The sequence below is a fragment of the Aureobasidium subglaciale genome (genome assembly GCF_000721755.1).
Source record: "Aureobasidium subglaciale EXF-2481 unplaced genomic scaffold scaffold_0, whole genome shotgun sequence".
Classification (NCBI taxonomy): domain Eukaryota; kingdom Fungi; phylum Ascomycota; class Dothideomycetes; order Dothideales; family Saccotheciaceae; genus Aureobasidium; species Aureobasidium subglaciale.
Window position 1 is genome coordinate 928,639 of NW_013566995.1, and position 26,246 is coordinate 954,884.

Genomic DNA, 26,246 nt, shown 5'->3' on the forward strand with positions numbered 1-26,246 from the left:
TGAAGTCAAAAGATTCACGCGCAACAAGGCAGACAGGAAGGCAAAGATGAGCACTGCTAATTAGTGTACAGGCTGATGATACAGACCTCTTAAGAGATAGGGTTATTTACATTGCCACTGGCAGTTTACTCTGCTGGGACCAAAACATCCTTCTCCTCGAGCAACTTGGCCAATGAGCCATCCTGGTGCATTGACATCAGGATATCGGTTCCACCAACAAACTCCTTGTCGACGTAGAGTTGAGGAATGGTGGGCCACTCTGAGTATTCCTTGATGCCTGTGTCCTACGAGTCAGCATGCGGCCACAGATGGGGTAGAGCTTCGTGACCAACCTGATCTGAGCTCCTCGTCCTCGAGAACGTTGAAAGCAGTGAACTTGGCCGGGTTGACACCCTGCAGGCCGAGGATCTGGATGCTTGCTCTTGAAAAACCGCACTGAGGCATCTCGGGGGTGCCCTTCATGAACAGGACGACGGGAGCTGACTCAACAGCCTTGTCGATGGCCTGTCTAGTCTCTTGCGACAAGAAACGCGTCTGCAGAGAAGCGAATCGGGAAGAGAGCAGAGGGTTGTGGCGAGGGCGGAAAGCGGTGCGGAAGACCTGTAGCACGACGTATGAGCATGGGAATATAGAGTGAGCGTGTGCGACATACCGCTGATGCTGCTGATCTGGCTGCCATTGTTATTTGTGACTGATGTGAATAGTCAATGAGGTCAACTTTGCGACTGTCGCAGCGAGACTCTCCACTCGGCAGCCAATGACGCAGAATCATTTCAAAGCATCACTCCCGCCATGACTCGGTAAACACTCCCGAACTCCGACCATCAACTGTAGAAACATTTCTTTCTAGGAGCATCATCAACATGTCAAAACAACCAACGACATTACGTGCGTCTGATCATCATATTGACGGTCGGCCTCATGTTTTGCTGGCATGCACTGGTTCAGTCGCTACAATCAAGATACCTCTGATTATTGAAGCTCTTTCCCACCATGACATATCGATGCGATTGATACTATCCTCCTCGGCCAGTCAATTTCTCCAAGGACAATCCGCAGAACAGCCTTCTGTATCTTCACTCCTCAAGATACCCAACCTTGAGGCTGTTTACACAGACGAGGATGAGTGGTCTCAACCATGGACTCGCGGTGCAGACATTCTGCACATCGAGCTCAGACGCTGGGCAGACATAATGATAATAGCTCCTCTTTCTGCTAATTCAATGGCGAAAATGGTCGCTGGCATGGCGGACAGCTTAGTCATGTCTGTGGTACGTGCTTGGGATACTACTGCTATACTGGATGCTCGACGGCCAAATCTACCATCATCACTACGTACATCAACAGGGAAGAAGCCCTTGTTGGTTGCTCCAGCCATGAACACTGCCATGTGGGCACATCCTGTCACGGAGAAGCAAGCTGCTGTACTAGAGCAAGAATGGGGTATAGATTCTGGAGGTTGGATCCGACTCATCAGACCTGTTGAGAAAGAACTGGCTTGTGGTGACACAGGAGCAGGTGCCATGCGCGAGTGGAAAGACATTCTTGCCATCGTCCGGCAATACCTGGATGTAGAAGCTTCTGGTACCACCGCAGCTATCAAACGATAAAATCACAAACAACACAAGCATCTCCAAGATCATAGACCGCAGACCGTGAAGTTTTTACTTTTTTGGATTGGATCATTTCTTCTAGCCTTCGCCTCTACGGAATGCAATGCCGGTTTCGATGCCGCTAACCCACACCATCACTGCCGTGACTCTGATTTCCAGTGAGAAGAAAAAGACAGCCGTCATCATAACAACTCAACTCCAGCTTTTAGTAGATTGAGAGATGCCCCTTTTGCGCTAGTATTGAACAAAGAAAGAGTTTAAAGTAAACATGAAAGGGCGTGTGGTTTTCGAGGATGAACTTAAGACGTTGTGGGTATGAACGTTTAGGCCTCGGTGGTGGAGCGGTTTTGCTGGCGGCGGTCCTGGTTGTTGTTATTGTTGTTGTTGCCGCGTTTTTGGTTCTGGTTGCCCTTCTGGCCGGACTCTTGGGTGGTGCTTGTCTCAGTGCCCATGGTAAGAGCAGCAGTAGCGAGACGGTTTGACAGGTCGATTTGTGTGCGGATGGTGTTGGCAAGGTAGGAGACGAGAAGAACATCCTGGATGTGGTTGTTGCTGTGGAAATGTGGTTAGCGAATGACAAATGAGAGACGAGTAGAAGAAACACATACAAGTCGCGCTCGATGTCCTGTGCATCGACCTTGGGGGCCAGAGACAGAGTGTTCATGAGGAATTGACCCAAAGCAGAGCTTGGCTCGGCCTCCTCGTCCAAGACCTCGCTCACGTAGTTGGAGACACGCTCAATCATCTCGAGAACCTGCTCGATGGCGCGCTCCAGTGACTCAATGTCGGTCTGCAGCATCTGCGAACGGTCTTCTCTGTCCTTTGCTCCTGCTACCAGCTCGAGACCGCTGCGCTCAGCCTCTCCATACTTGATCTCGTGGGGAACGGGGATGAACAAGCAGCTGTCGGCAGCGCGCTCGGCGGTGACTCCGACGGGGGCAGAGATGTAGGTCTTGGCCTCGATGTCCTTTCCGGGCACGGTGGAGACGGTCAAGTGGATGGCGGGGTGGGGCCAGGTGCCGTCGCCTTGCTGGCCGTAGAAGTTCTGGATGAGGGCGGAGAAGGTGTTGAGGTCGGAAGAGGTGGCGTACCAGCCGAGGAGGACCTCCTTGGGGTTTGCGCGAAGGTGGAGCTGCAGCATCTGCTTCTGGTAGTCCATGTCTACCTCGACCTGCTCCTGGGTCTCTGTGTGGGGCACGGCGTAGCAGTTGCGGATCTCGACTTCTGTGCCATCTTCTGAGCGAACACCCAAAAGAGTGCCGATAACACGTTCCTGGTCCTGGGGTCTGCGGAGCGAGTGGTCGAGGATAGCGAAAATGGCCTGGGGCTGGACGCTGACGTTCAGGGGAGCGGTCGAGGGCTGGGTGCCGATTTGAACGGGGCCCAGAGGGCGGGCAAGGTGGAGGAATGAGTCTTGGGCCATGATTGCGTTTGCGATATGAGCTTGCCGTCGTCTAACTCGAGCACCCTGTCGTTGTGGGAAAAGGCTGAACTTTTCGGACGCTCGGCTTTTCCCGCCAAGTCGCGACACGCTGAACGGCGATCGGACTTAACAAATGAGTCCTCGAACTTTTTTTGAAACACTAAAATTTATTCTCACAGCTCACAATGGCGCCCTTCAGAGGAAGAGGTGATTCAAGAGGTGGTTCAAGAGGTGGTCCAAGAGGTGGTTCAAGAGGCGGCGCAAGAGGCGGCGCAAGAGGAGGAAGTCGAGGTGGCTTTGCTGGACGTGGTGGCAGCAGCTTTGGTGGTCGCGGTGGTTCAAGAGGTGGTCCACGAGGTGGCGGAAGAGGAGCATTCGATCGTGGTCGTGGAGGAAGAGGAGGCCGAGGTGGAAGAGGAGGAAACAGATTTGGAAGGAGCGAGTTCCGCACGAGCAGAATCGACGAACCTGAGAACCAGCCTTTGATCCACAGCGACGACGAGAGCGAAGCCGACGACGAATCTATGGACGACCAGGATGCCCGATCCCTTGGAAGCGACGACGAAGACGCAGCCAGCTCCAAAACCCGCGCATACAACGCCCTACTCCAATCCTTCCAACAAGAGGCAGACGAGCCCCGTCGTAAACGCAGAAAGATCGAGGAGGCCCCTCAGGATGAGAGTGATGACGAGGAAGAGAGCGAAGCTTCAGACGACGATTCGGACGATGCCTCCGACGTTTCGCGAAGTCAAGAAGATCTTCAACATGACGAACAAGCAGAGGAGGACGACGGTAGCGACGTTGAAGTGGAACAAGAAGAGCTCGTTGATGACGAGGATGAGGATCCGACTGATCCTTTTGACCAACACTTCGCCAACCCGGATAACAATGACCTTACAAAACGCTTAAAGTCCATCACAGACAACCAGTGGCATTCGGAAAAGCTCAAGGTACTCAAGGACGGCAGTCTTACCATCACGCTCCCCGAAAATGCGGCTCCATCATCACGCAAGCCGCTTAAATCCGTCTCGCAACTCAACCTAAAACAACGTATCGGCGAACCGGCAGCGAAGCACATTGGTACCTTCAGCGAGCTGGGCCAGGCAATCGCTCCCTCACTATACGCCTACCAGGATGTGCTATGTGGTGCCAGGACGGTGGATAATGCTTCTGAGCTCAGGCACATGGCTGCCCTGCATGCTCTCAACCATGTCTACAAGGGACGCGATCGTGTGCTGAAGAACAACTCTCGTTTGACAGCAGCAGAGGCTGATGCTGACCTTGAACTGCGTGACCAAGGCTTCACACGACCCAAGGTTCTCGTCCTGCTGGAAACCCGTAGTGCAGCCGCCAAATACATTGACGCGCTGATTGCTCTTTGCGAGCCTGAACAGCAAGAGAACAAGAAGCGTTTCGAAGACGGCTTCGTACTAGACGAGTTGAAGTTTGGAGCTGAAGACGACACACACCCTGCTGACTTCCTCGAGCTGTTCGAGGGAAACGACGACAATGACTTCCGTTTAGGCATCAAGTTCACCCGCAAGACCATCAAGTTCTTCTCCCAATTTTACGCTTCCGACATCATCCTTGCTTCTCCCCTCGGTCTACGTCGTATCATCGAGCATACCGACCCCAAGAAGGCCGACAGTGATTACCTCTCCTCGATCGAAATTTGCATCGTCGACCAAGCAGACGCAATGCTCATGCAAAACTGGGACCACGTAGACTTTGTCTTCCAACATCTCAATCTCCAACCCAAAGATGCACATGGCTGCGACTTCAGTCGTGTGCGAAACTACTACCTCGACGGCCAAGCAAAACACCTTCGCCAAACCATCATCTTCTCGGCATATGTAGCCCCTGAGCTCAACCGCCTCTACAATGCACACATGCTCAACATTGCCGGAAAAGCCAAGCTCGCACCCTTCTACCCAGGCGTAATCGGCGACATTGATCTCGAAGGCATGAAACAGACATTTTCTCGGTACGACTCCGCCTCACCTCCCGTCGACCCAGACGCCCGCTTCAAGTACTTCAACACAGCCGTCCTACCTTCCCTGCTTCGTGTACCGAAACCCGCAGAAGGTGGTCCTGGCATCTTGCTTTTCATCCCCTCATATCTCGATTTTGTACGTGTGAGGAATTATTTTGCCAACTCGAATGAGACGCAACATATCTCGTTCGGCGCCATCAGCGAATATACACCAGTACCCGATCAACGACGTGCACGCAGTCATTTCCTCTCCGGCCGCCACACTGTACTGCTCTACACTGGCCGCGCACACCACTTCCACAGACTGAGGCTTAAGGGTGTAAGAAGGGTAGTCTTCTACTCACTGCCCGAGAATCCTATCTTTTACACCGAAGTGGTCAGGGGCTTTTTGGGCACCATGGTTGCTGAAGGTAGATTAGATCCTACTGAAGCTGCTGTCAGGACCATTTTTTCGAAATGGGATGGCTTGAAATTGGAGCGTGTTGTGGGAAGTAAGCGTGTTGGCGCCATGTTGAGGGATAAAGGTGGTGATACCTTTGACTTTGTATGATGAAACGATGATTGAGAATAAGAGTTGAAATAGAACATCACTATTACCCATACTTCTTCGCTACTCTCAGTAGTATTCTCGGTGTTCCTTTCTATCATGTCGCTTTCCCCAAACGTCCGTGGGTAGCTTCCATCCCTTCCCTTGTGACGTCCTATCCCGCTTGCCACGAGTAAGATTGAGTAAATAACCACCATCCCACATCTCCGAGATAGGCAGCCGTGGATTCCGGTGACCTTCTACTTATGTAAGCAAGTCTCTCATCTCTTCCATAAATACCTCTCTTCCATCGCAGCCATTCTTCTTTCTTTCATCCTACTTTCTCTCCCGCAATTCCCTAATATTCTCTCTCGCCCCATTGCTTCTACTGGTCTGAAGACTGGTGGGTGAAGGGGAAATATTATTTTGGCTTCATCTATTCTGGCAATGGGTGATGAGTTGATTCAGTTGGCTGGTTCGTGTGTTCTAGGATAGTTTGTCTGTAGGAATGCACAGCACCTCTTTCACTTTGTGGCATTCAAGTCACAATGTCACCATAAAACAGACGTATGACATGAATGTTGGTTTCGATTACATGGCTGCAGTCCACTATATTTACCTTGCCGAACATTCAAGCTTGCTTTTCTCTCCGTTCCTACTCCCAGCCCGAGCCATATTGCGCGTCCACAAGATGGAGTTCCAAGGCGATATGCTAGGCATGTTTCCATACCATCCTCACTTTTTCCTTTGGCTTTGGCCTTGGCTTTCAGCTTTCGCAACCAAGTCGCTTTTGTTGTCCATGACTAGGCATCTGTTGCCGTCCTCGTTATGGCTTATTTGCTTTTTTGTGCTCTGATGTGTTCCATGATAATAAAAATTGAGTTGTGTGTGTAAAGTTGTCTTTTTTGGTGCTTGTCATTGTTCTTGACTTGAGTTGATCAATGTTACTCGACTCCATTTGACCGCGGTGGTCTTTGATGCGAGGCAGACGAGCTCATCGTTTGATCTCGGACTCATGACAAGCGCTGACGACAATTTATACACTGGGAAGAAACGTCAGTGTTGAACTCGAGTGGAACAGGTAGGCGTGTCTTACCAAGATGAAAGATGGGGTGATGCCGGAGTACCCTGCAAAACAATGATTGAAGATGAGTGAAGTTTGGAGTTTGATGTATCACCAACGCTACCGCGCTAGGTGAGGGTTGAGAGGCACAGGTCTATAGGAACACAGCGGTGAGCTTGACCTGCGTGGTCTCAAGCTACCTCTCGTTGACAGTGATGTTTCATCGATACGCAAGAGCACAATCGCTCTTATGCAGTCGATCCATTTGCTTGGTGTGTTGACGTCTAGGCCTGGTCGCTGATGACAAGATGTGCACTGCGACGGAATGTTAGTGGTGGGCATGTATGACAGTGCCAGGTACGTCTTACCAGAGTGAGATAATGAGTGATGCAGGGATACCCTACAAAACAGTGTTGAAGAGGTAACCGACGAAAGATTCGACGGCACATGATCAGGCAATCGACTCGATCAGGGGTCGAGATGCCATGGCAGAAAGTTTAGATGACCAACGCTGCCGCGCTAGATTTGTGTTGAAGGAGCACCCACCAAGAATTGAAGATGCGGTGGTTGAAAAGCATGTGTCTCTAAGAACATATCGGTGAGCATGATCTGCGAGGTCTTGAGCTGCCTCTCGTTGACAGTGATTTTTTATCAACATTCAAGAGCACAATCGCTTTTGTGCAGCTGCATAGTATTTTGACGCGCTGGATTTGTTTGGAAAAAGCACCCACACAAGAATTGAAGATGCGGTGGTTGAAAAGCATGTGTCTCTAAGAACATATCGGTGAGCATGACCTGAGTGGTCTCGAGCTGCCTTTCCTTGACATTACTGTTTGGCCGAAGCGCGAGAACACAGTCGCTTCTATGCAGTCGGTTAACCTGCATGGCCAATCGACATCTGAGAAACAGTCAGTGATTACCTCTGTAGAGGGATATGTTTGAGACTTACCAGGGTGAGTCGACAGCGATACAAGAGATTGATCTTGTTTTGTCTTCCTGCGCGCAGAAGAAGGCGGCGAGTCTTGTCCAATGTTGCCAGAACTTGTCTGGACTTTTTCTGTAAATTAACTTAAACGGAACCACACGAATGGTTCCAAGTGAGGTCCCTTGAGTGAACAACGACCGCCCACTGCATTTGACGTACAATAGTAGACATAACGTCGTAGTGTTTGAGAAGACACCTACAGATGTCGATCGATAACGAAATGACCAATATCTTCAGTATGCGTTAGTGACTTGTAGTGGGTGGACAGTGTGGTACTCACCAAAAAGCATGCCCAGATGGACAGTCTAGCATTGCTTGCACCCTGCAATGCCGTAAAGGTACATTTCAATGTAGTGCAAGACCTAGAAGAAGTCAGCAAAGTGTACAACACTCAGAAAAAGATCAACATACCTCAACGGTCCCGCTTGAGCTCTCTTAGCTCTTGCTTCCTCCATGTCATGGGACAATGAAGGAGATTTGTTTCAATGTAGTGCAGAACCTACCCCAAGTCAGAAAGTTGTTAGAAAAGGCGAGAGTAAAGATCAACATACCTCTACGGTCCCACGTGAAAACTTTCCTAAACGCTATTGAAGGCGCGTAGGCCCAGGATAGTGCCCGACCCTTTACAGACTGCGTGGCGCATCGTCTCGGCAAGACATGCCAGTGACAGCCTGTCATTCGTAGGGCGACACTGTTTGAAGTCCAAGAGGTATGAGGGGGTAATGAAGTAGTAGAGACCTTGACAAGCAAGAATTTACCAGAAGTTGATGTGTGTGGTGTGAAACAAAGCAGATGTTAGAGTAACGCAAGGACGCACGCGAGCACAGGCCCAACGACAACAACCACAGGCGCGCATGAAGTGAAGTGAAGTGCAGTGAAGTGAAGTGGAGAAAAGTGAGGGAGGTTGCTTCCATATGTACAAAGATTATTCTTACTACTTACACTTCGAGTTTGATCATACGCTCAGCGCATGTACTCCATCGACGACTTCGTTTGTGCTGTCGGCCTTATCATCTACATGAGTCTCCGTCTTCTGTGCCTCATGTTGAGCTGCTTCCTGCTGCTTCTGATTATCCTGCTTCACTGCTTGTTGGCTCTGAACGTTGCTCCTCCAAGCACCCGAGCTAACGTTGTCAAGTTTGATTTTGCCAAAATGACGTTGCGTCACCTCATCGGCCTCGAAGCCTTCATCTCGCATCCGCACAAATGTCTGTACTGCCTCTTCCGACCTGCCCAATTTTACATATCCACCGAGCAAAGAGTTCCATGTGACTTCGTTCGGTGTGATTTCCCGCTGGCGCATGTACGTGAGCACCTGTTCCGCCAGCTCCATCTTGCCATGTTTGGCGAATCCGTGTAGGAAGATTGACCAGGACCTTACAGTCGGCTTTGCTCGTGGCAAGTCGTTTGGCAGAGGTTTTTGCATGTCGCGGATGACTTCGGCGGCATACGGTAGACCGGCCGGCTCTTGGACGAAGGCCAGTAAGAATGAGTTTGTGACGTGATCGTTCTTGGCCAGAGTCACGTAGGGTTTTATACAATGCTCAGAGAGATTGAGCCATCTTCTGTACATGTCGTATATGTGACGCAGGTTGTTGCTATTCGACTGGATGCTGTGGCGAACGTATGCTCCAATCATGATTCCCAAAACGGGTAAAGTAGGCTTCATCCTGCCCAAGGATGTGTTTTCGTGAGTTTTTGACAACACTCCGAGGTTGATCAGATCGGAGGCATCAAACAGCTGGGTGTAAGCTTCCGAAATGGTGGAGAAAGCATTTTCCGGGTCGACTCGGAAATGGTGCAAGGCTAGACAATGGATGATCTCGGTCGCGACAACATGGAGATGTCGTACCTCGACATTGGCGATCGCTTGGCGGATTGTGGTATTCAGAGTATCCGAGTCCTCGATGGTAGTTTTGCAGCCCTTGAGGAGGATAGCGTGAGTGTACCTGTCAGCTCGTAAATTGTTGTCGACGAGAGAGTTGTAAATACTGAAAGCTGTCTTGAGATCATCGGCTTCCACAGCGTTAAGCATGACTATGTTACAGAGTTGGACATTGAGCTGAACTCCGATGTCAGACAGATTCTGGACCAGGCGGAGACTGACACGAAGACCATCAGGCTGCTTGGCGGCCTTTCGAAGAATGGTAGCACAGCAACTCTCAAACTGCTGAGATCTAACATCGGCTCCATCCGAGACAGCATCGAGAAGACTATCCAGTGCTTGATCGAAGCGATCGTGGTGAGCCAGATATGTGGAGAAGTGTAGACGCGTGTTCCAATGTAGGGTCGTCCCACTCACGGCGACAGTAGAGAAGAGTTCTAGGACTTCCTCCTCGGAGCAGTACTGCAAGAATTTACGAAAGGTATTACCGGTTATTTGAAGTGGGGAAGTGCCTGGGCGCTCCATTACGGTGCAAATGACGCGAACAAGACGCTTGCGAGTGTCGTCCGACAGAGCATTCTTGTGGAAATGACCAACAACAAAGCTCAAGGAATCGGCAATGTATGCAGCTGGCATGTACGGAGCAACATGTGTAAGTTCCAACAGGCGAATTGTATCGTCGGCAGAGTTGGCCAGTGTCCAGAGCAAAGCATGCATCCACTTCCTGCGCCATTGCTCACCAAGCAGTTTCGCCAGCTCTTCTTGGTCCTTGAACTGTTTGGCATTGAGTATCTGAGTGGCCCACTTCCTCGAATGATAGTTGAGATTGGGAGTTGTTCTCGGAGTGTAGTCGTCTTTCAGACGGGTGTCATGACGGGCGTTCAGTTTGGCAAAATGGTGGTTCCAGTACAGAGTGTTGCCATCAGCAGAAAAGACCAGTTCTTCTTTATCTTCCTTCTCGACGTTTTGCTCCCGGGGTTTCCGGCGTACGGGTCTGCCTAACGTGGACCATTTGGTCCTGACAGTAGAGTCCTGCTTAGCGACAGTCCAGCGAGACTTGACAATAGCTAGAGATGTAGACCATCGCTGATAGTAGGCCTTTTGAACCTCTGTACGGCGTAGAGTGCGCTTCTTCGGGACAGAGGCTTCCGGGTCCGCCTTCTGGGAGACTTCTGGGGCCTTGTTCCCATCCTTCACGTGCTCGTGCTGATAAAACTCATTTCCCTCTAAAGGAGCAATGGCACTCTCGTACCATTGCTGAGCCAGGAGGCTCCGAGCACTTTCGTATTTCGGCGGAGTCGACCTGGTCTGTCTCGGGTTCGATCTGGTCTGTCTCGCACGTTCACAGCGAATGGTCGAGAAGGACTTGGTCTGAGAGATCGAGGAGGAATGCGGCACGGATGTCGGCCATGGCTGAAAAAGTCGTGGTGCTAGGAAGGGCAGGGCGAGTTGCTCAGCTTCGGCCACAAGCTTGACGTGTCGGGCGGCGCATCGTGGCATAGGCGGGCATCGACGGGGCAAAGGCTTGTGAGTGCTGGATGTTGGTACAATACTCGTAATATAATCCACAAAGACCCCCGAACTTCCACGCCGCCATCCCCGACTTTTTGGTGTTTGATCTGTTTGCTCGAATTCACCACGCTCAAGCAACTTTGCGATGACTTCCATCGACAGCAATCACCTAACACCAATCTCGTCCGACTACAAACCACATCTTTCAGCCCTAGTCATCATGTCTGGGAACCTGTCCAACGCCGCCGAGGACCGCAAAGCCCGTCTGGCCGCTCTCAAATCCCTCAAGCGCAAACAACCTTCAGAACCTACAGATGCCAATGACAACACTCTCGCACCAGAAGACCCCACTCAGCAGCTCGAAGACGTCTCTTCAATCATCCTTTCAGGTCGTAACTATGATGCCACAACACGCGCCCCAAAACTCGGCTTCGAAAATGATCCCTCAGCACAAGGCGACACTCTAGAAAAGAAAGCTCAAGAGTTGGCAGAAGCAACAAAAAAGCAGGCAGCTCTAGAGGAAGCTCAAGACAAACCTCTGGATCTGTTCAAGCTGCAGCCCAAGAAGCCCAATTGGGACTTGAAGCGTGATCTGGACCGCAAGCTGCATGTTTTAAATCTTCGCACCGACAATGCTATTGCGAAGTTGGTGCGTCAAAGGATCGCTGCGACACAGGCTGAGAAGAGAAAGGCCAGCGGTGTGACAAACAACGAGGGGGAAGCCGTCGGCATGGAAGGCGCAGAGCTGCTCGAAGCCACCAATCTGAGGGAGAAGGAGGATGTAGAGGAGGCAAGGAGGGAAGAGGAAGCTCAAGCCGACCTCTTGGATGGCAGCTGACCAGTCAATCCATGTCACTTGTCACCAAACACATCGCCTTCTGTCGTCGCCTGGTCACATATCACGACTGACCACTGCTCACCTCCTAGACATGCTACGGCAAAGAAGTCTCACTAAATTATCAGGAGAGGCTTGCAGACACGCCCGGCTAGTGCACTGCTATCTTATTGGCAGTGGCCTACTTATATACGGATGTTAATTACTTAGATAATTACAGAGAACAACAAGGTCATCCTTTTCTCATCCAGCTTCGTACAACTGCCTGGAATTGTCCTGCAGTCCCCAAAAAAAACTTCGCAACAACGATGGTGGTATCCTAAAAATTCACGGCAAAGCAAAAAGCAATACGCCCGCTCCCCGAAATGACAACAAGCGTGAGAGCGACTCAAAACTTGTACACAGCTTGAAATGAGACCAAGGAAAAGTGAAAAAACTACAAGGAAAGAAAGGGAAAGAAAAGATAAGAAAACGAGAGAGGCGCAACCGACTTAGCCGAATGCCCAAGCTAGCAGGGTACTTGCTGCTGCGACATCTACAACCAAAGTGCCAATGACCAAAGTTGCGATTGGCCAGCGGGGCGTGCCTCTGCTGAACACGGCCCCAACCCCCGACACGGCAAAGGCGAGACTTGAAGCCACTGCCAGAATGACTCCTGCATCAACCTCCGAAGCCAGCTTCCTCTTGCCTGTAGCTACTAATATGTAGCCGATACAGAGCAAGAGGACAGATGCGACTAGGCATGTTGCAGCGAGTTGTGGCACCCAATCAGATTGTTGTTGTATCTGAGTATCGTATGGAGCCACGTGGTTGGTAGAATGACCAAGGGTGCCGTAGGATCGACGTTGGGTGCGCCTTGGTGTTGCAGTCTCCTCGTCAGAAGAGGTGAGCGTGTCGTCGGGCTCGCCAGTACTGCCATGACCGAGCAGGGACTCCTGGTCAGACACTTTCTTAGGAGACCAGAGACTGCGGATACGGCGCCAAGCCTTGGTAGCAGATGACACCTCGTTAGGATCGATGTACAAGACGTAGGCGCCCTCGTCATCAGAGTCAGACGGGTTGTCGAACTCATTCCAGTATTGTTGCTTTGGCAAGGCGCTGCCAGCTCTCTCGTATGCCGACTTGCGCTTCTTGCGGAAAGCGCTGAGCGGAGGAGTCTGGAGTTGATCGGGAATCTTGATTCTGACGGGCGAGTGATCTTCTACGGCGGTCAGGTCACCAGTGTGCTCACCAACTGATCCGTTAGAGGTCGACATTTGAGGCGTAGTAGATTGCGAGCCGTAGCTAGAATCGTTGTTATAAGCTCTGCGTCGGCTCGCTGCTGTAGGAACTTTGCGAATGTCTTTTTGCATCAAAGGTACCCAGAAAGGCGGAACCACATTCTCAGGTTGACAGCAGTACCACACTGCGTGATATTCCAGCGAGAAGCCACGCACGCGTTCAACGAGGTGACTTTGATCCAAGACCCTGAGAAGTGTGCTGTTCTTGAAGCCTTCTTGTCGAACGCGGAGGACGGCAAAGGGGAACTCGGGGTCCAGGTTGTGTGAAAATGTATCTTCGAGGGTAGTGGTCAAAAGCTCGGCTTTTCTCATACGAATGCCTTTGTCTAGAGTGGCGAGAATGAACCCGCTCGAATCAGTAGCGGTTTCTGCAAAGCGAGTTCTGTTCGAAGCAATGGTAGTGAGAGGCTTGATGGCCTCATGTTGGCCAACCCAAGCGCGTATCCTTTCAACAGCGTCGGTGGCCTTGTCCCCAGGAGTCGTCTTGAGTAGGGATGTAGTGGATGGTTCGAGAATGGCGGAGATGTTCTTACGCTTGATCGAGACTGTTTGGATCTCCTGGCTGTTAAGGCGTGCCGTCACAACAGCGTCGTATCCTTTTGCCCATCTTGCGTGAACAGCAGCTTCCTGAAGCAAGCCACTCGCCTTCTCTTCGCGTTGCTCAAATGTGGACGAGCTTTGGTGAGCAACAAAACTTTCTAGGTCATCGGCAACGATAACGGTTGTATCGGCCTCTGCAGCGATGCTGCTCCTTCTGACCATTGAAGATGTGATACTGTTGTGACGAGACAGAGCGGGCGAAGATGTGCTTGGAGATTGTATGCGAGTCGTTGCGAATGAGCGAGCATGTTGCAATAACAGTATCTGCAGTTCCACAATGTTGTCAGGGTGGACCCAATACACAGCATTCTTGCCATCGCGTCCGAGTGGTAGTGTGGAGAAGTATGAGTCGAATTCAACCGGCGATTGTCTATCGATAATTGAGCGGAGTTGTGTTGATCCACCTTGGACTTCGGCTGGCTCCTCACGCTTGCGTGACGTCCCGCTTATGTGTTCGTGATACAATGTTCGTAGGACCGAGAGTGTTTCTTCGTACTCGGTGTACAGCGGATCCATATCGATGTTTGTGAAGCTGTTAGGGTCGCCGAGAACGTGTCTATTGAATTCGGTCTCGAGTTCCAGGGAACCGGTCCACTTCTTGTGCTTCTTCAACAGCTTGCGGAAGGCCGTCTGCTGGGCCTTTGAGAAGCGAGAAAGGCATTGCAACTCGTCCCCAGCTCTGCCAAGAACGTCAGTAGTGTATTGCGTGCTTGATTGAACAGGGAGGCTCACTTGAGAATATCCCCCTCGAGTCTTCCATATTTCTCGAGGCGCTTGGCGGGAATGCGGCCATTGACGGTAGGTCTGGACGTCAGGGACGTGGTCTGCTTGCGAAGGTGGTCTGGCGCCGTCAATTTATGCTGTCGTAAATTGCAGTCTGTAGCTTTATCACTCACCCAGCCGCCTTTCGATTTCGCCTGTCTTGCTTCTTACGAACAGGCTGATTCTCTGGTGCTGTTGTTGCAAGATGCCAAAGAGGTTATCCTCGAGTTCTTTGCCTCGCACGTCGACAGCTCCAGGAATTGAGATGCTGTTTCCGTTTCCCGCGGTGGTGTTCTCCTTGATGTAGTGCTTCACATCGTCGTAGTCGATGTTGTCTGTCGGGTCAGTGAGTGCAAGATGCGATTGAGACTGTAGTTGCTCACGATGCGCCCATGCAGGGATTGAGTGCTGGCGAAGAGTCGCGCCATACTTCATAATGACGACCGAAGCAAAGCAGCGGGGTGGAGATCCGTGAGATTGACGTTGACGACGGACTGCGGAGTAAACAAGCAGCGAGACAACAAAGCGACTGTGTCAATCACGGCGAGGTCAAGTGTTTGGAAGAGGCGCAACCGGCGGGACAATGGATAGCTTTTGGATACGGATAAATGCGAGTAAGAGAGGCTCTGGGGTTTGTATGGATACGAAGTGCAGGGAATTGCTTTTGAGGGTCCTGGTTGTCGCTGACGATGAATTGGCAAGACGCTAAGGCCTCCTCTTGGATCCGCGCAAAAACGGGGCGCCACAGACAACTGCTGCTCCACAATGAACAGCTCACCAACGTTAGGAAAGAGCTCGCGTGCTCCCCCAATTGTGCTCTCCCAATTCAACCAACGTGTTCTAGAGTAGCATCCACCTGGCGCATCAGAGAATTCTCTGCTCCTTGATGATGTGAATGTCACTGCTCCACACTGCTGACCTCCATCTCGGGCTCTGTAACCCGGTTCGTGCTTAGCTTTTTAGGCATCGCCGAGCCGACCGAGGTCAGTTGCGTTGTCAAACAGGCTGTTGAACTGTTGAGCTAATGATTTCTGTGTCGCCGCAAGAAGCCAAAACAAGGTATCAGGATCAAGGTTGACAAACGTCTGTTTTCCGGGTTCCTTTCCACGCAGATGGATGGCATGGCATGGCAGGTCTTCCAAGGCTCAACTCACAGGGAAGCCGGATAGATGCATCATGCAGCGGGGCTATGAATTAGTGGCAGCCATCGCATCCTTGCTGTGATTGCCAGGATATTGGTCTCGAGCATAGTGACATTTCTTTGTTTAATTTATTGCTTACCGCATCTTCGGCTCGAACGAGTGAAGGAGGATTGGGAACCTGAACGAGAGACTCTACTCGAGTTTGGAAGTCATGATCTCGCACAAAACAAGCTTAGACAGCGTCGAGATTTGTTCTTAAGGCCCAGATCCTTGGGGCAGTTCTTCGCGACTGCCGCGAAGGAACATGTGGCTTGCGTCCTGCCCTGAACCTTGCATGTAGTGCGGACTGAGCGATCCTACAAATCGGCACGATCGTCGCGACATGATCTCACGTTTTCTTCCTTCATAGCGGCGCAGTGAACATTATAAAAGGTCGTTGACAAACTACATAAAGAGACGGCGTTCCTTGAGCAAGCAGCTCCAATGATGTTCCCCATGCCCATGTCAAAGCCCCCCGCAAGTGTTCTGACCTGCTCACAGACCTCTTGGGAGCGGTTCACGGTCAGTTCGGCTATTTGGTCTGCAGTGGAGCAGACGAAGTATCTGAGCACAACTGGGTTGGCTCCGACACATCCCCCATGTCATCGAGGCAACCAATGACTCAGCACAAGCAACAAAACGTAAAACAAACATGGAATTTCTGGGGGCAGTCCGCGAAGTTGCACGACTTTAATCTGTTCCAGTATCAACAATGAACCTTTCGCATACAGGACGAGTGACTTCGACCTTGCAGCACAAAAGAAGATCCCCGTTCTCACCCGACGTCCCGAAAGGCTTGCAGAGATGTGCAGTACGATCCGTATCGAAAGCCTATGACGGTCGCATGGAACTTCGCAAACTATTCGGAGCTGACAGAGACACCCAGAGTGGATAGATATATCGCTGGCCGACCAAGCAGAAGACAGGTCTCAAGCACGTGCCGAATTCCATGTCGTGTGCACACTTACCGTGTTCAAGGGTTTCCATGCGGCGGCCCCACTGTACGCCGTCCGCGGTCCACGGTGCTTGTTTGATCTAGGACTAGAATCAGGCGGATAGAATGCGTAGTTCATGCATCTGAATTCTCATTGGTCTCGTTGCAATTAATGTGCTATGTAGCCAGAAGAGTCGCAAACCGACACATAGCCCCACTGGCTGGTCTCTTCCAAGTGGAGGACGAAGGGTGTGCGATTCAGGCGATGGACCACACCAGTGAGACGTAATTCGACATGGCTTCGCGTACGCCCTAAGGCGTGGGGCGGATGGATGGTCATTAGTGTACTTCGTCTCGAGGTGTCTGTTTGCGTATTGTTGCATACTGACCCTGGATGGTCGCAAGGAAAGCAGCAATAGCACTAGGACGTGCCGTCTCAAAATGGGGCCTTTCAAATTTTCAACTTCCACGCTCGTGACTTGTGGTTGTCCTTGCTGGTGGACTCGGGCATAAGGTGATAAGACCCTCATCTGTTCATGCCTTGCGTCAAGGCAACCCTTTTGCTGAACGGACTCAGAGACCTAGGGCGCTCCCCACTTCCAGGCACATCCTTCATCTCGCGGTCCTGGTCTCGAGCGTTATTGTTGTGGTTGTGGTTGTAATCGGCCCGCACATCGTTATGATGTCCCAACATGGATTGACCATCGTATTCTAGTCTTCGGATGGGGGCGTCTGTGACAGTAATTTTGTGGTCGGAAGCGGACCGCATCCGTCTCTCTGAATTTGCAGATCTGCCTCTCCTTCGTCCACGTTCCGAAGGACTTCTTGAGTTTCTGCGCATGCGAGTGTTACGGCCTTGGATGTCGTGAGATTGTATTTGATCGGAAGCCGAGCTCGAAGGGCGACCTCGTTTATCTCCAGCACCTTCTGTAGCTGAAGCTGCTTGATCCTGTCTTGCGTCATGCCTGTTTCTCGAGCGATCCGGAGAGGGAGAGCGAGTTGAAATGGTCGAGACGGAATCTGATGAGAATGACGATACGGAGCGTGTGCGCTTGCGCGAAGGTCTATGGTCGTCCATGTTGTCTAGCGAACGTTTGTGCGACCTCTCTTTGGCAGGCACATGGGCTGTGCTTGACTTCCTGCATCGAGTCAGATGGCGGAAACAAGAATCTCGTGGGAGTGAACATCATACTCTTGGTCGGTAGGTGTCGGCGCAATATTCGTGAGCTTTGGCTTCAGCTTTGGATTCAGAAGCTGTTGACTGCGACTGGGACGCGAGATGTACGGTCTTTCTTGGGCTTGCGCCTTGCAGTCGTAGCTGTAGTGACCTATGCGCGTGTGAGAAGATGGGACTGATGTGAAAGCGTCAAACGCAGAGCATGCGCTCACCCTTCTTCAAACACTTCTGGCAAACGGTGGTTGCAGATGCCCTATTGGATGACGATGCGCCTCCGACGAAACCCGGCCTGCTGTAGCGATTCATGGCGCGCAAATGGATGGAAGCCTATCGATGTGGTCGTAGCAGGGCGTCAAGAGTGATGCGACAAGCGAATATCCGTGTGGTTGGTAGAGCGACAGTGAGGGAACCACGCAGTCATTATTTTGCTAAAGCGCAGATGTAAGCCAAGACAGGGTCGAGGTTATGAAGTCCAGGGTCGCGCTTGCCGACTTGGTAGAATCATGGCTTTTTGGGACGGCGTGAGCTAGCAGACCTACTCCGAGTGGTCACGCGGATGCAGCGAACAATTCAGCGATGTGTAGATCTTTGGAGAGAGTCGCATTGTGATCGGCTCTCGGTGTTTTCTATTTCTAAGAGCTAATATTATTCGTTCTGTCTCTGTACTCAGGGTGCAGAAGCGTGAAAGGAAGGCGTGCTTGGCAAGAGAAACGGGCTTCGTGCTTGGCTTTGGTTTGCGAGCGATTTGGTCTCTTTAGCCTTGGACGACGGTGCACCCTTTCTGCTCTCTTCAACCACAAGAGTCGCAATCCCGGGCGACAACACCCCAGTACTGCGCTCGTCGGCGCTGTTTCGGATTCGCCGTACTGCTCTGCGCTCTCTGCGCATCTCGGTCTGCCAGGTGCAAATACCCCAGCGCCTGTCTTTGTTGTGTCCTGGAAAAAAAGCCGTGTCAAACAACCTCTTCCTTCATGTCGACCTACCACCATGCCAGCATCCCTGCCTCTACTCTTGACCATTTTCCTTGAGCCTCCGGTTTCCTGAGATTTACTGCATAGAAACTCTGCTTCTCTTTCATCCTCTTGTTCTCCGTGGAGAAGAAAGTCATCCGTCCGCAACCAATTTGCACTCCTCCATTACTTCGACAAAGCTCGCACTATTTGGAGACATTATGGACGCTCTTTCCACCGACCAGTCCCTAGCGAGACGGACTTTTGCCAACGCGCATCTTCCTGCTCAGAGCCACAGCTTTCCTTCAGCTGACCATCAACAGCTGGCTACTTCTGGAGACGCACAACCTCTCCAGCATGATGACGCCAGCAATCAGATCAACCTGCCGTCTCGCAACGACGCAACAGTCTCACCCGCTATACCAAGAAAACTTATTCCTTCTCCCTCAAATGAGTCTCCGAAGGCCCCTTCGATAGATGGACTCGAAACGACGCCTGTCTTAACCACGCAAATTCTGTCCGCTGCGTCCGACGAGAGCAATACTCAGCTGTCATCCTCGGATGCTTCGGCCAAACCACCCAGCCTCGACGGGAAGAGTGTGGCCTCTGTCACCACGTTCGCCATGGACGAGAAAGAGTCGCTGAGACCGGACGATAGTGCCAGTGTGTTGGCTATCGAGGACGACGACAGTTATTCACCTTCAGGTTCTGCAGCCGTCGGATCACGACTGGGCTCAGAGACAGGCGCTCGTGCTTTCCGTGATCAGCTGCTAGAGATCACATCCAGAGGACCTGCGCTGCGACAGTCTGGGCCCACATCGAGGCCTGATTCTACTACCAACGCGCCTATCGGAACTCTCTATGTGCCGCCTCCTACTGGCAGTACGACTTTGTCCGGCTATGTCCAACCGCCTCTCAATGCTGACAGACCCGAAGACGTCTCCCCTGATTCCAAGCTCATAGAAGCTCTCGGTAATCCCAGGGACAGAATCTGGGTGCTCAAATTGGAACAAGACATCATTGACTTTGTCAAGGATCCTACGTACGTTGGCATGAACATGTGAGACGAGCATCAAACTGACTCTTTTCCAGTGAACATTCTCTAGACTTGCCTCAATGCAATTCTTTCTACCGGATGCTTGCTCATAAATTGGCCGACTATTACATCTTGGGTCATGCTGTCGATGGTTCCATCTCAGCTGTTCGTCTGTACAAAACTCCTAACTGTCGAATTGCCCCACCCCTGACTGCTATTGCCATGACGCCGACCACCACTAACACACCGCCTCCCGCTGCGCCTCAAATGAAGATCCTGCGCCGTGGTGGCGATGCACCTCTGAATGGTCTTTCCAAATCGAATTCGGATGGGGGTGATAGTGGTGACTCGGACAAGAACAAACCTTTGACTCGTGAGCAACGTGAGCAGAGGTATGAATTGGCCCGCTTGCGCATCCTGGGCTCGGCAAAGCCTACAGAAGATATGTCGCTTGTTAAGGAGAAGGACGAATCCCGCTCCAGCTCTGCTGCTGGAAAGAAGAAGCCCAAGAAGCAACGTAGTAACAGTGACGACGACTTTGAGGCCAGGTCTGCCTACAGCACCTTTGTGACACCGCAGAATGGCGCCCCTGACGGCGGGAACATGGTCTACTACCCCGCATTCCCCGGAGGTGCTCAAGGTGCCCCTGGCATGTACAACGGAGCTCCCACAGCTTCAGCACCGCAGAACTCATATCATGCTGTCTACGGTCCCATGACGTCCTCTCCGGCCGCTCCTTATCCTTGGTTGCAACAAGGCTACTCTGGTTACGATCCTAACCATCAGAGCCAGCACAACGTCAATGATCTCTCCGCGGACTTTCAAGCTATGTCCTTCCAGACACAGACCGGACCTACCTCTCCGCCCTCCGTTGGTCCCTATGGTTACGGTGGTCCTCATAGTCAGCAGCAACAGCAACAGCAGTATTCGTCATGGCCTCAGATGGTACCAAATCAATCGGGCTACCCGGGAAGTCCCAACTATGGTGGACAATTTGCCAGCAGACCACCGTCTTCTGCGAGTCACGTATCAGCAACGCATGGCTACTCCTATGGCGTGCCAATGAACCAAATGCAGATGTCAGATGCCTATATGGGATACCCGAACCAGGCAATGGCCGGCGCTTTCAATCGTGGCAACTTCAATCCGCAGAGCCAGGCTTTCGTCCCTGGTTACCAGCCTCACTATGGCGCATCTATGGTATCTCACAACAACATGGGCTTCAACTCGGCTTATCCTGGGTCGCAAGCACTTCAACGTCAGAACTCTAGCCAGTCACAGGCGTCTTCGTATGGTGGACAAAGCGCTGGACAGAACAATAGCAGACCGCCTCACCCGCTGCCGCAACCTGTCTTCTCTCCTCATGTCCCTATGCCCTTCCAGAACTCGCAGAGACAGGTAAATACGCCATCTCGTCCTGGTACCAATCCAGCTTCAGACAATGCCAACAGCGCCCCGAGTTCGATTGCCAAATGGGGCACGCCAGCCTCATTGCCTGCCAAGCCCCCTCCACCCGCAGCCACCAATTCATTCGACATGAACAGAATGCCACATGCGCAGCAGAACGGCGCACCTTACTCGCCTGGGGCCTCGGGAAGACTTCCTGGTATTGGAGCACAGGGATTCCATGCTTTGCCTTCAATGGTCACTCTGCGTAATGGTCAGAACTCCAGGAGCGGACAATGATCCGGCATGGCATACCAGAAGAGGTACACAACGAGTGTCTTTTTGCTTTCGGTCGAAGAGAAAGGGGCTTCATACAGATTTTCTGTTACGCCAGTGCGGATAAAGGAGTTGGTTCTTTCTCACTTTTAAAAATAGAGCATTATTTGGAGTTTTTTTGGTTTGTGCTTGAGCACTCGAATGCGAGTTGCTTCTTTTCGGTGTTTTTGAGAAGCTCGACTATGATGCCAGGAGATAGCTGGGAAGAGGTGAGGGATTATCGCTTAGCTAGTAAACCAATATAGCGCTTTGTTCCTTGTCTTGTGCACGAGAGTTTCTCTGTTTGACTGATCGTGGATGATGAGTGGATGTGTTGCATCATCCAATGCGTCCCTCGTGCAGATCGTGAGTTGTGATATACCCTCGTCCGCACGTTCCGACCAACTCAAGTCCTCTCCACACCCGCGACAGCAGTCCTTCTGCTGGCGTCAATGCTTGTGCCCACCAGTCACGGCCTATTGTCGCGATGCTGTGTTGCGAATTTCGAGCTACCAACGACACTCGGGTCACGAACGAGACTCTTCGATTGCTGACGCTCGTAGCTAACCAAGAAAGCTGTGTCTGGTCCAGGAAGGCAGGCACGAGATATCGAGGCTTGACGATACGAAGCACGGGATGAGGAGCCAGTGGTCAAGAGTCGTGGGGTCCGTAACTGTACATGGTAGGTACGAGAGGGATAGGTGTAATTTGAGTTGATGCACAATGAGGAACTTGATATGAACTCAAGACGAGAGTGCATCTATTGTTTTTGATGTCATGGCGACCTGGTGTTCTTCGTCGTCCGCGAAGAGGACCTCGGGTCAGTGGATGGATGGTTTGGAGAAGAGACAGACAGGCGGTTGGATCAGGAGATTGTCTGGCGCATCTAACCCGCTGTTGAGCATGCTCAATGATCAAGGCTCGCCAGTAATTGATCTCAGCCAGTAGTCGATACAGATGAGGAAGTGGCATAGCGTATATCGTCCCTCGGCGAGCCACATCAATACACCAAGAAGCACCCCAGCGCAAAAACAGCAAAGTGACAAACAATCTATGCGTAAAACGAACCTCCTTCACTTCGATAACACATACTATAGTTCCACAAACTCACCACATCAGCAGGAAGATCGGAAGTGTAGCCCAATGGGCTACCCTTCAGCAACTTTCCCAAAAACCTCTCCAAATCCGAGTATAAATAGAATCCAGGGGCGTGAGTTCGACTCTCGCCTTGGTTGGTCGCGTTGACAGATTTGGTCGAAAAGATGTTTTCCGGTCTTTGACTGGTTTTTTGCTCGAGAGTAGTGCTTTTGTTTTGGCGCGGTGATTTGCGGATGTTGACTGCTGTTGTACTTATCAGTGATACTCATCAGTGCTAGTTGCTATTTCCTTTCAATGTGTTAGTAGCTCTTCCACATGCGGTCGAGTGTCAATGATAGAAACGCGCCAGGTTCACGAGCAGCGGATAGGCTTGGGGTGGTGATTCATTTGTTCGTTTGTTTGTCCTTCCTGGCTTCTCCTGGCCATGGCTCTCTGTGCTATCAAGTCGTGTGTCGCGTTTCCGACAAGGGGTATCTGTCCATCTCTTCTTGTTCGTCTCTTCCTGTCCGCGCATTGCTACCCCTGACGCTTGTTCATGTGCCCTGGCACCATGGCTGTCCTCACCCAAGCTCTTCTATACATGACCACGTCTTCCGTAGCGGTTCGGCTCTTGATCCAACCGCCCTCCATGTTCGGTTGCTCGAGGCATCTTCTTCTCAGCTTCATCAACAGCACTGCCCAGCCCCTTGCTAAAGACACTGCTGACCTTGTCTTCCGCACTCTTCCTCCATTGCTCCCAGTTGAAATGTTGAATGTTTCTCACGGCACCTTCCAGCTCGGTGTTCCAGCGGTACTTCAGACGATCTGCAAGTCCAGGGACAACATGACGGGCAGTGTGCGGAGGCTCCCGAGGTTGAGGATCTGTGATGTTTCGCAAGACATTTGATTGTTGGCGTAGTAGGTGAGATTGGTATAGACGGTTTCGCTCGTGGAGGTTCAATGAGATGTAGAAGAGAGAGGTCGTCAGGGCAATGCCGCCAAACTGTATGCTGTTAGGATAGGAAGATTGAAGATTGGAAGAGACTGCTTACGAAACCAGCCGTGAAGCCCATGTCGATTCTGATTTGGTTGGAAAGATTGTGTAAGAGCGAGTGGAGTTCCGGTGGAAGGAGCGATTGGGAAATTGTCGAGGACGCGATTGTTGACTGATTGCGGGCAGTCGGAGGTGAGACGATTCAAGATTCGAGATGCATGAAGCTTCCTGGGGAAGGCGCAACCTTTTGCTCTTGGCGCATTCTACCGTCCATCTTCAATCACACATCGACGATCGACTGACCACTGAATCACCACGCATTACCTTGTACCGACTGTCGACTCTGGACTTCTCTCCTTGGACGACGTTTACCTCCTTCAAAGCGACCCCTTCTCCGACTCGCTCATCGCGCCACTCCGGCAGGAAACAGGCATAGAGAAAAAACATGGCCGGCGGACTCCAGAAGTACAGGCATTTGTCGCGCAGCAGCTCGCACCGTCAAGCTCTCCTCAGAAACCTCGTCACATCGCTGTTCAAGAACGAGACGATATCCACAACATGGCCCAAGGCTCAGGAAGCCCAACGATTGGCTGAGAAGTTGATTACTCTGGGCAAGAGGAACACGGATGCCAGCAAGAGAAAGGCTCTCTCCATCTTCTATGTATGTCGCCCCATACCGTCTCTCTGTCTCTCGCCTTCTCGTCCATCTCCTGCTTTATCCCACTCCTCTCGGGCCCTTGCTAACAGAACCCTCCTACAGGAACCCCACTCTCTTATCCCAAAACTCTTCGGTCCTCTACGCGAACGCTTCCTCAACCGTCCTGGTGGCTACACCCGTGTGCTACGCGTCGAGCCCCTCAAGGAAGATCAAGCACCCTCTGCCATTCTCGAACTCGTCGACGGCCCCAAGGACATGAGATTTGCCATGACCGCCCGCACCATCTCCCGCCTGCGCCGCGAAGGCAAGCCCATCAACGACATGACCGCCGGTAACATCGCCAAGGTCACTCGTTTCCGTCCCGAGGGTGAGAAGGAGCTGGAAGACATGGTCGCCAAGTTTGACAATCTCGAGGCTCAGGGCGAACATGGCTTTGAGAAGGTCTACAAGCAGAGGGTCTACCACGTTCCCAAAGCCTCGAGATAGATGCTGTTTGTTGACTGTACTGTTGCATCTTTCTGTACATTTTACTTCATTGGGATGGCGTTTAGGATCGGAAACTACGACTGGGTTGAGAAGGAACTTGTACAATCTGTATCAACATAAGACTATATTCATGCCATTCTAGCTCTCCTCTCGGTATTCGCACTTGCTTGCTGCCGGTAGTCTGTCAGCATGGATTTCGTAAACAAGGTTTGAGAGGTCCTTTGCTGACATCGATAAAACTTGATCCATTTCACGAGGTCAGGGTCATGCCCTTTACGACCTCTGTGGACCATCTTCGAGCATTATTTAGCTCTGCAGTAGCACGATCAACCGTTCTATTATCTACAATTCACTATACATAGTCTGTTTAGTTGATCTAGTGTTCCTGGCGTGGTGCTTTCATGTTGGCTATCAGGAAATCAATTTTGGTTTTCATGGTTGAGTTCCTCTATACTATAATCCATTACCATACAAATTCTAGAGGACATCACCTTCTGACCGCACGTTGCATCCTTCCTCAAGACCCAGTCCTTAAACCAGTCATCTCAACGAAAAAAAGATCAATCTTCGCATCAGCCCGAGGTAGTGCAATACGAGCGACACAATGGCCAGAGAGCAAAAAAAAAGCCCTCCAACCCAATGTTCCAAAAACTAACTTTAGCACTTTGCATTCCCACATGTGTAACCCAACCCAATACATGTAGAAAACAAGCAACTAGGCGAAAAGTCTTGCCAGCAGCGGCCTATACTGGAATAGGGGTGTTCTTTCAAGAGCTTTTCTTTTCTTTTCTCTTCTGTCGTTTGAAAGTTTGAGAAATCCTTCGTCTCCCCTTTGTTACGACCTTTGGCCCTCGATTTTGTTGCCCACTGCGAAGGATTTCGTTGGAAGCCGCGGATGGAAGGAAGAGGTGAAGGGAGGGGGAGGGGAGGGAGGTTTTTTGTAGAGGTGCGGATTGGTATGACGCATAGTACACGTGGAAGAGCTTGGGAGCCTTGCGCCTTCCTTTCTTGTCGTATACCATTCAGGGCCGTGTCGTCTGTGCGGGTATGGTCTAGGGTGAGAAGGGACGTCGTGTCGCGTATCATTTGTGGTTGTGTCATATGCTTCAGGGGTGGTTGGAGTCTTGTCACATAGCATATCTGGCCGTGTCGCATGCTCCAGGGGCGTTAGAATTTATACCGCATACCATATGTGGTTGTGTGGCATGCTTCCGGAGTGCTCGACGTCTTGTCGTATACCATTCGTGGTTGCGTCGCATGCTTCAGGGGCATTAGACGTCGCGTCACTTACTGCTCAAGGTCTTGTCGCATACTCATGATGTTTGGCCGCTGGTGTCATGTCGAAAGTCACTTGTCGCATTGTGTTTCGATGATGAACGAACACCTTCTTTCTTCTTCAAGACCCAGTCAAAGACCAAATCATGATGAAAAACAGGAGTCGATCATCAGCTTGCGGAAGTGCAGTACAAGCGACAATCTCATACATCAGCTTGCGGGAAGTGTAAGGCAAGTGATGAGTTTCGCCAGAAGAGATGACCCCTTTGACAGGATCAGAGCTCCTCCGACCGAAGGGTT

The 26,246-nt window shown here is 51.4% G+C and overlaps 13 protein-coding genes across 13 annotated transcripts; 6 read left to right on the top strand and 7 right to left on the bottom strand.

Annotated features, from left to right (window-relative positions):
* Window positions 1–125: 125 nt before the first annotated feature.
* Window positions 126–679, bottom strand: AUEXF2481DRAFT_24755 (uncharacterized protein; the record flags this gene model as incomplete). The annotated part of the gene is made up of 3 exons (XM_013493480.1): window positions 126–277; window positions 333–600; window positions 653–679. The coding sequence occupies 3 exons, from the start codon at window positions 677–679 to the stop codon at window positions 126–128; spliced, it is 447 nt and encodes a 148-aa protein (XP_013348934.1).
* Window positions 680–863: 184 nt separating this feature from the next.
* AUEXF2481DRAFT_61014 (uncharacterized protein) lies at window positions 864–1,610 on the top strand (the record flags this gene model as incomplete). The annotated part of the gene is made up of 1 exon (XM_013493481.1): window positions 864–1,610. The coding sequence occupies one exon, from the start codon at window positions 864–866 to the stop codon at window positions 1,608–1,610; it is 747 nt and encodes a 248-aa protein (XP_013348935.1).
* Window positions 1,611–1,936: 326 nt separating this feature from the next.
* AUEXF2481DRAFT_24757 (uncharacterized protein) lies at window positions 1,937–2,772 on the bottom strand (the record flags this gene model as incomplete). Its single annotated transcript, XM_013493482.1, has 2 exons — window positions 1,937–2,165; window positions 2,222–2,772. The coding sequence occupies 2 exons, from the start codon at window positions 2,770–2,772 to the stop codon at window positions 1,937–1,939; spliced, it is 780 nt and encodes a 259-aa protein (XP_013348936.1).
* A 788-nt stretch (window positions 2,773–3,560) lies between these two features.
* On the top strand, window positions 3,561–5,579 carry AUEXF2481DRAFT_61248 (uncharacterized protein; the record flags this gene model as incomplete). The annotated part of the gene is made up of 1 exon (XM_013493483.1): window positions 3,561–5,579. The coding sequence occupies one exon, from the start codon at window positions 3,561–3,563 to the stop codon at window positions 5,577–5,579; it is 2,019 nt and encodes a 672-aa protein (XP_013348937.1).
* Window positions 5,580–8,558: 2,979 nt separating this feature from the next.
* AUEXF2481DRAFT_24759 (uncharacterized protein) lies at window positions 8,559–10,988 on the bottom strand (the record flags this gene model as incomplete). The annotated part of the gene is made up of 1 exon (XM_013493484.1): window positions 8,559–10,988. One exon carries the CDS (start codon window positions 10,986–10,988, stop codon window positions 8,559–8,561), a length of 2,430 nt encoding a protein of 809 aa, XP_013348938.1.
* Window positions 10,710–12,082, top strand: AUEXF2481DRAFT_136075 (uncharacterized protein). The gene has a single exon (XM_013493485.1). The coding sequence runs from the start codon at window positions 11,146–11,148 to the stop codon at window positions 11,836–11,838; it is 693 nt and encodes a 230-aa protein (XP_013348939.1). The 5' UTR covers window positions 10,710–11,145; the 3' UTR covers window positions 11,839–12,082.
* Window positions 12,083–12,326: 244 nt separating this feature from the next.
* On the bottom strand, window positions 12,327–14,912 carry AUEXF2481DRAFT_367 (uncharacterized protein; the record flags this gene model as incomplete). Its single annotated transcript, XM_013493402.1, has 3 exons — window positions 12,327–14,394; window positions 14,448–14,556; window positions 14,612–14,912. 3 exons carry the CDS (start codon window positions 14,910–14,912, stop codon window positions 12,327–12,329), a joined length of 2,478 nt encoding a protein of 825 aa, XP_013348856.1.
* Window positions 14,913–17,025: 2,113 nt separating this feature from the next.
* Window positions 17,026–18,268, bottom strand: AUEXF2481DRAFT_135998 (uncharacterized protein). The gene is made up of 4 exons (XM_013493486.1): window positions 18,258–18,268; window positions 17,982–18,197; window positions 17,785–17,920; window positions 17,026–17,731 (listed from the first exon to the last, which is right to left on the bottom strand). The coding sequence occupies exons 2-4, from the start codon at window positions 18,073–18,075 to the stop codon at window positions 17,119–17,121; spliced, it is 843 nt and encodes a 280-aa protein (XP_013348940.1). The 5' UTR covers window positions 18,076–18,197; window positions 18,258–18,268; the 3' UTR covers window positions 17,026–17,118.
* Window positions 18,269–18,501: 233 nt separating this feature from the next.
* Window positions 18,502–21,889, top strand: AUEXF2481DRAFT_75517 (uncharacterized protein). Its single transcript, XM_013493487.1, has 2 exons — window positions 18,502–19,761; window positions 19,812–21,889. Exons 1-2 carry the CDS (start codon window positions 18,941–18,943, stop codon window positions 21,439–21,441), a joined length of 2,451 nt encoding a protein of 816 aa, XP_013348941.1. The 5' UTR covers window positions 18,502–18,940; the 3' UTR covers window positions 21,442–21,889.
* On the top strand, window positions 21,595–22,065 carry AUEXF2481DRAFT_135324 (uncharacterized protein). Its single transcript, XM_013493488.1, has one exon. It carries the CDS (start codon window positions 21,775–21,777, stop codon window positions 22,021–22,023), a length of 249 nt encoding a protein of 82 aa, XP_013348942.1. The 5' UTR covers window positions 21,595–21,774; the 3' UTR covers window positions 22,024–22,065.
* Window positions 22,066–23,128: 1,063 nt separating this feature from the next.
* On the bottom strand, window positions 23,129–23,606 carry AUEXF2481DRAFT_370 (uncharacterized protein; the record flags this gene model as incomplete). Its single annotated transcript, XM_013493406.1, has 2 exons — window positions 23,129–23,536; window positions 23,586–23,606. 2 exons carry the CDS (start codon window positions 23,604–23,606, stop codon window positions 23,129–23,131), a joined length of 429 nt encoding a protein of 142 aa, XP_013348860.1.
* Window positions 23,607–23,932: 326 nt separating this feature from the next.
* Window positions 23,933–24,880, top strand: AUEXF2481DRAFT_34635 (uncharacterized protein). Its single transcript, XM_013493489.1, has 2 exons — window positions 23,933–24,188; window positions 24,288–24,880. The coding sequence occupies exons 1-2, from the start codon at window positions 23,973–23,975 to the stop codon at window positions 24,669–24,671; spliced, it is 600 nt and encodes a 199-aa protein (XP_013348943.1). The 5' UTR covers window positions 23,933–23,972; the 3' UTR covers window positions 24,672–24,880.
* Window positions 24,881–25,200: 320 nt separating this feature from the next.
* Window positions 25,201–25,890, bottom strand: AUEXF2481DRAFT_34636 (uncharacterized protein). Its single transcript, XM_013493490.1, has one exon. It carries the CDS (start codon window positions 25,807–25,809, stop codon window positions 25,507–25,509), a length of 303 nt encoding a protein of 100 aa, XP_013348944.1. The 5' UTR covers window positions 25,810–25,890; the 3' UTR covers window positions 25,201–25,506.
* Window positions 25,891–26,246: the final 356 nt, after the last annotated feature.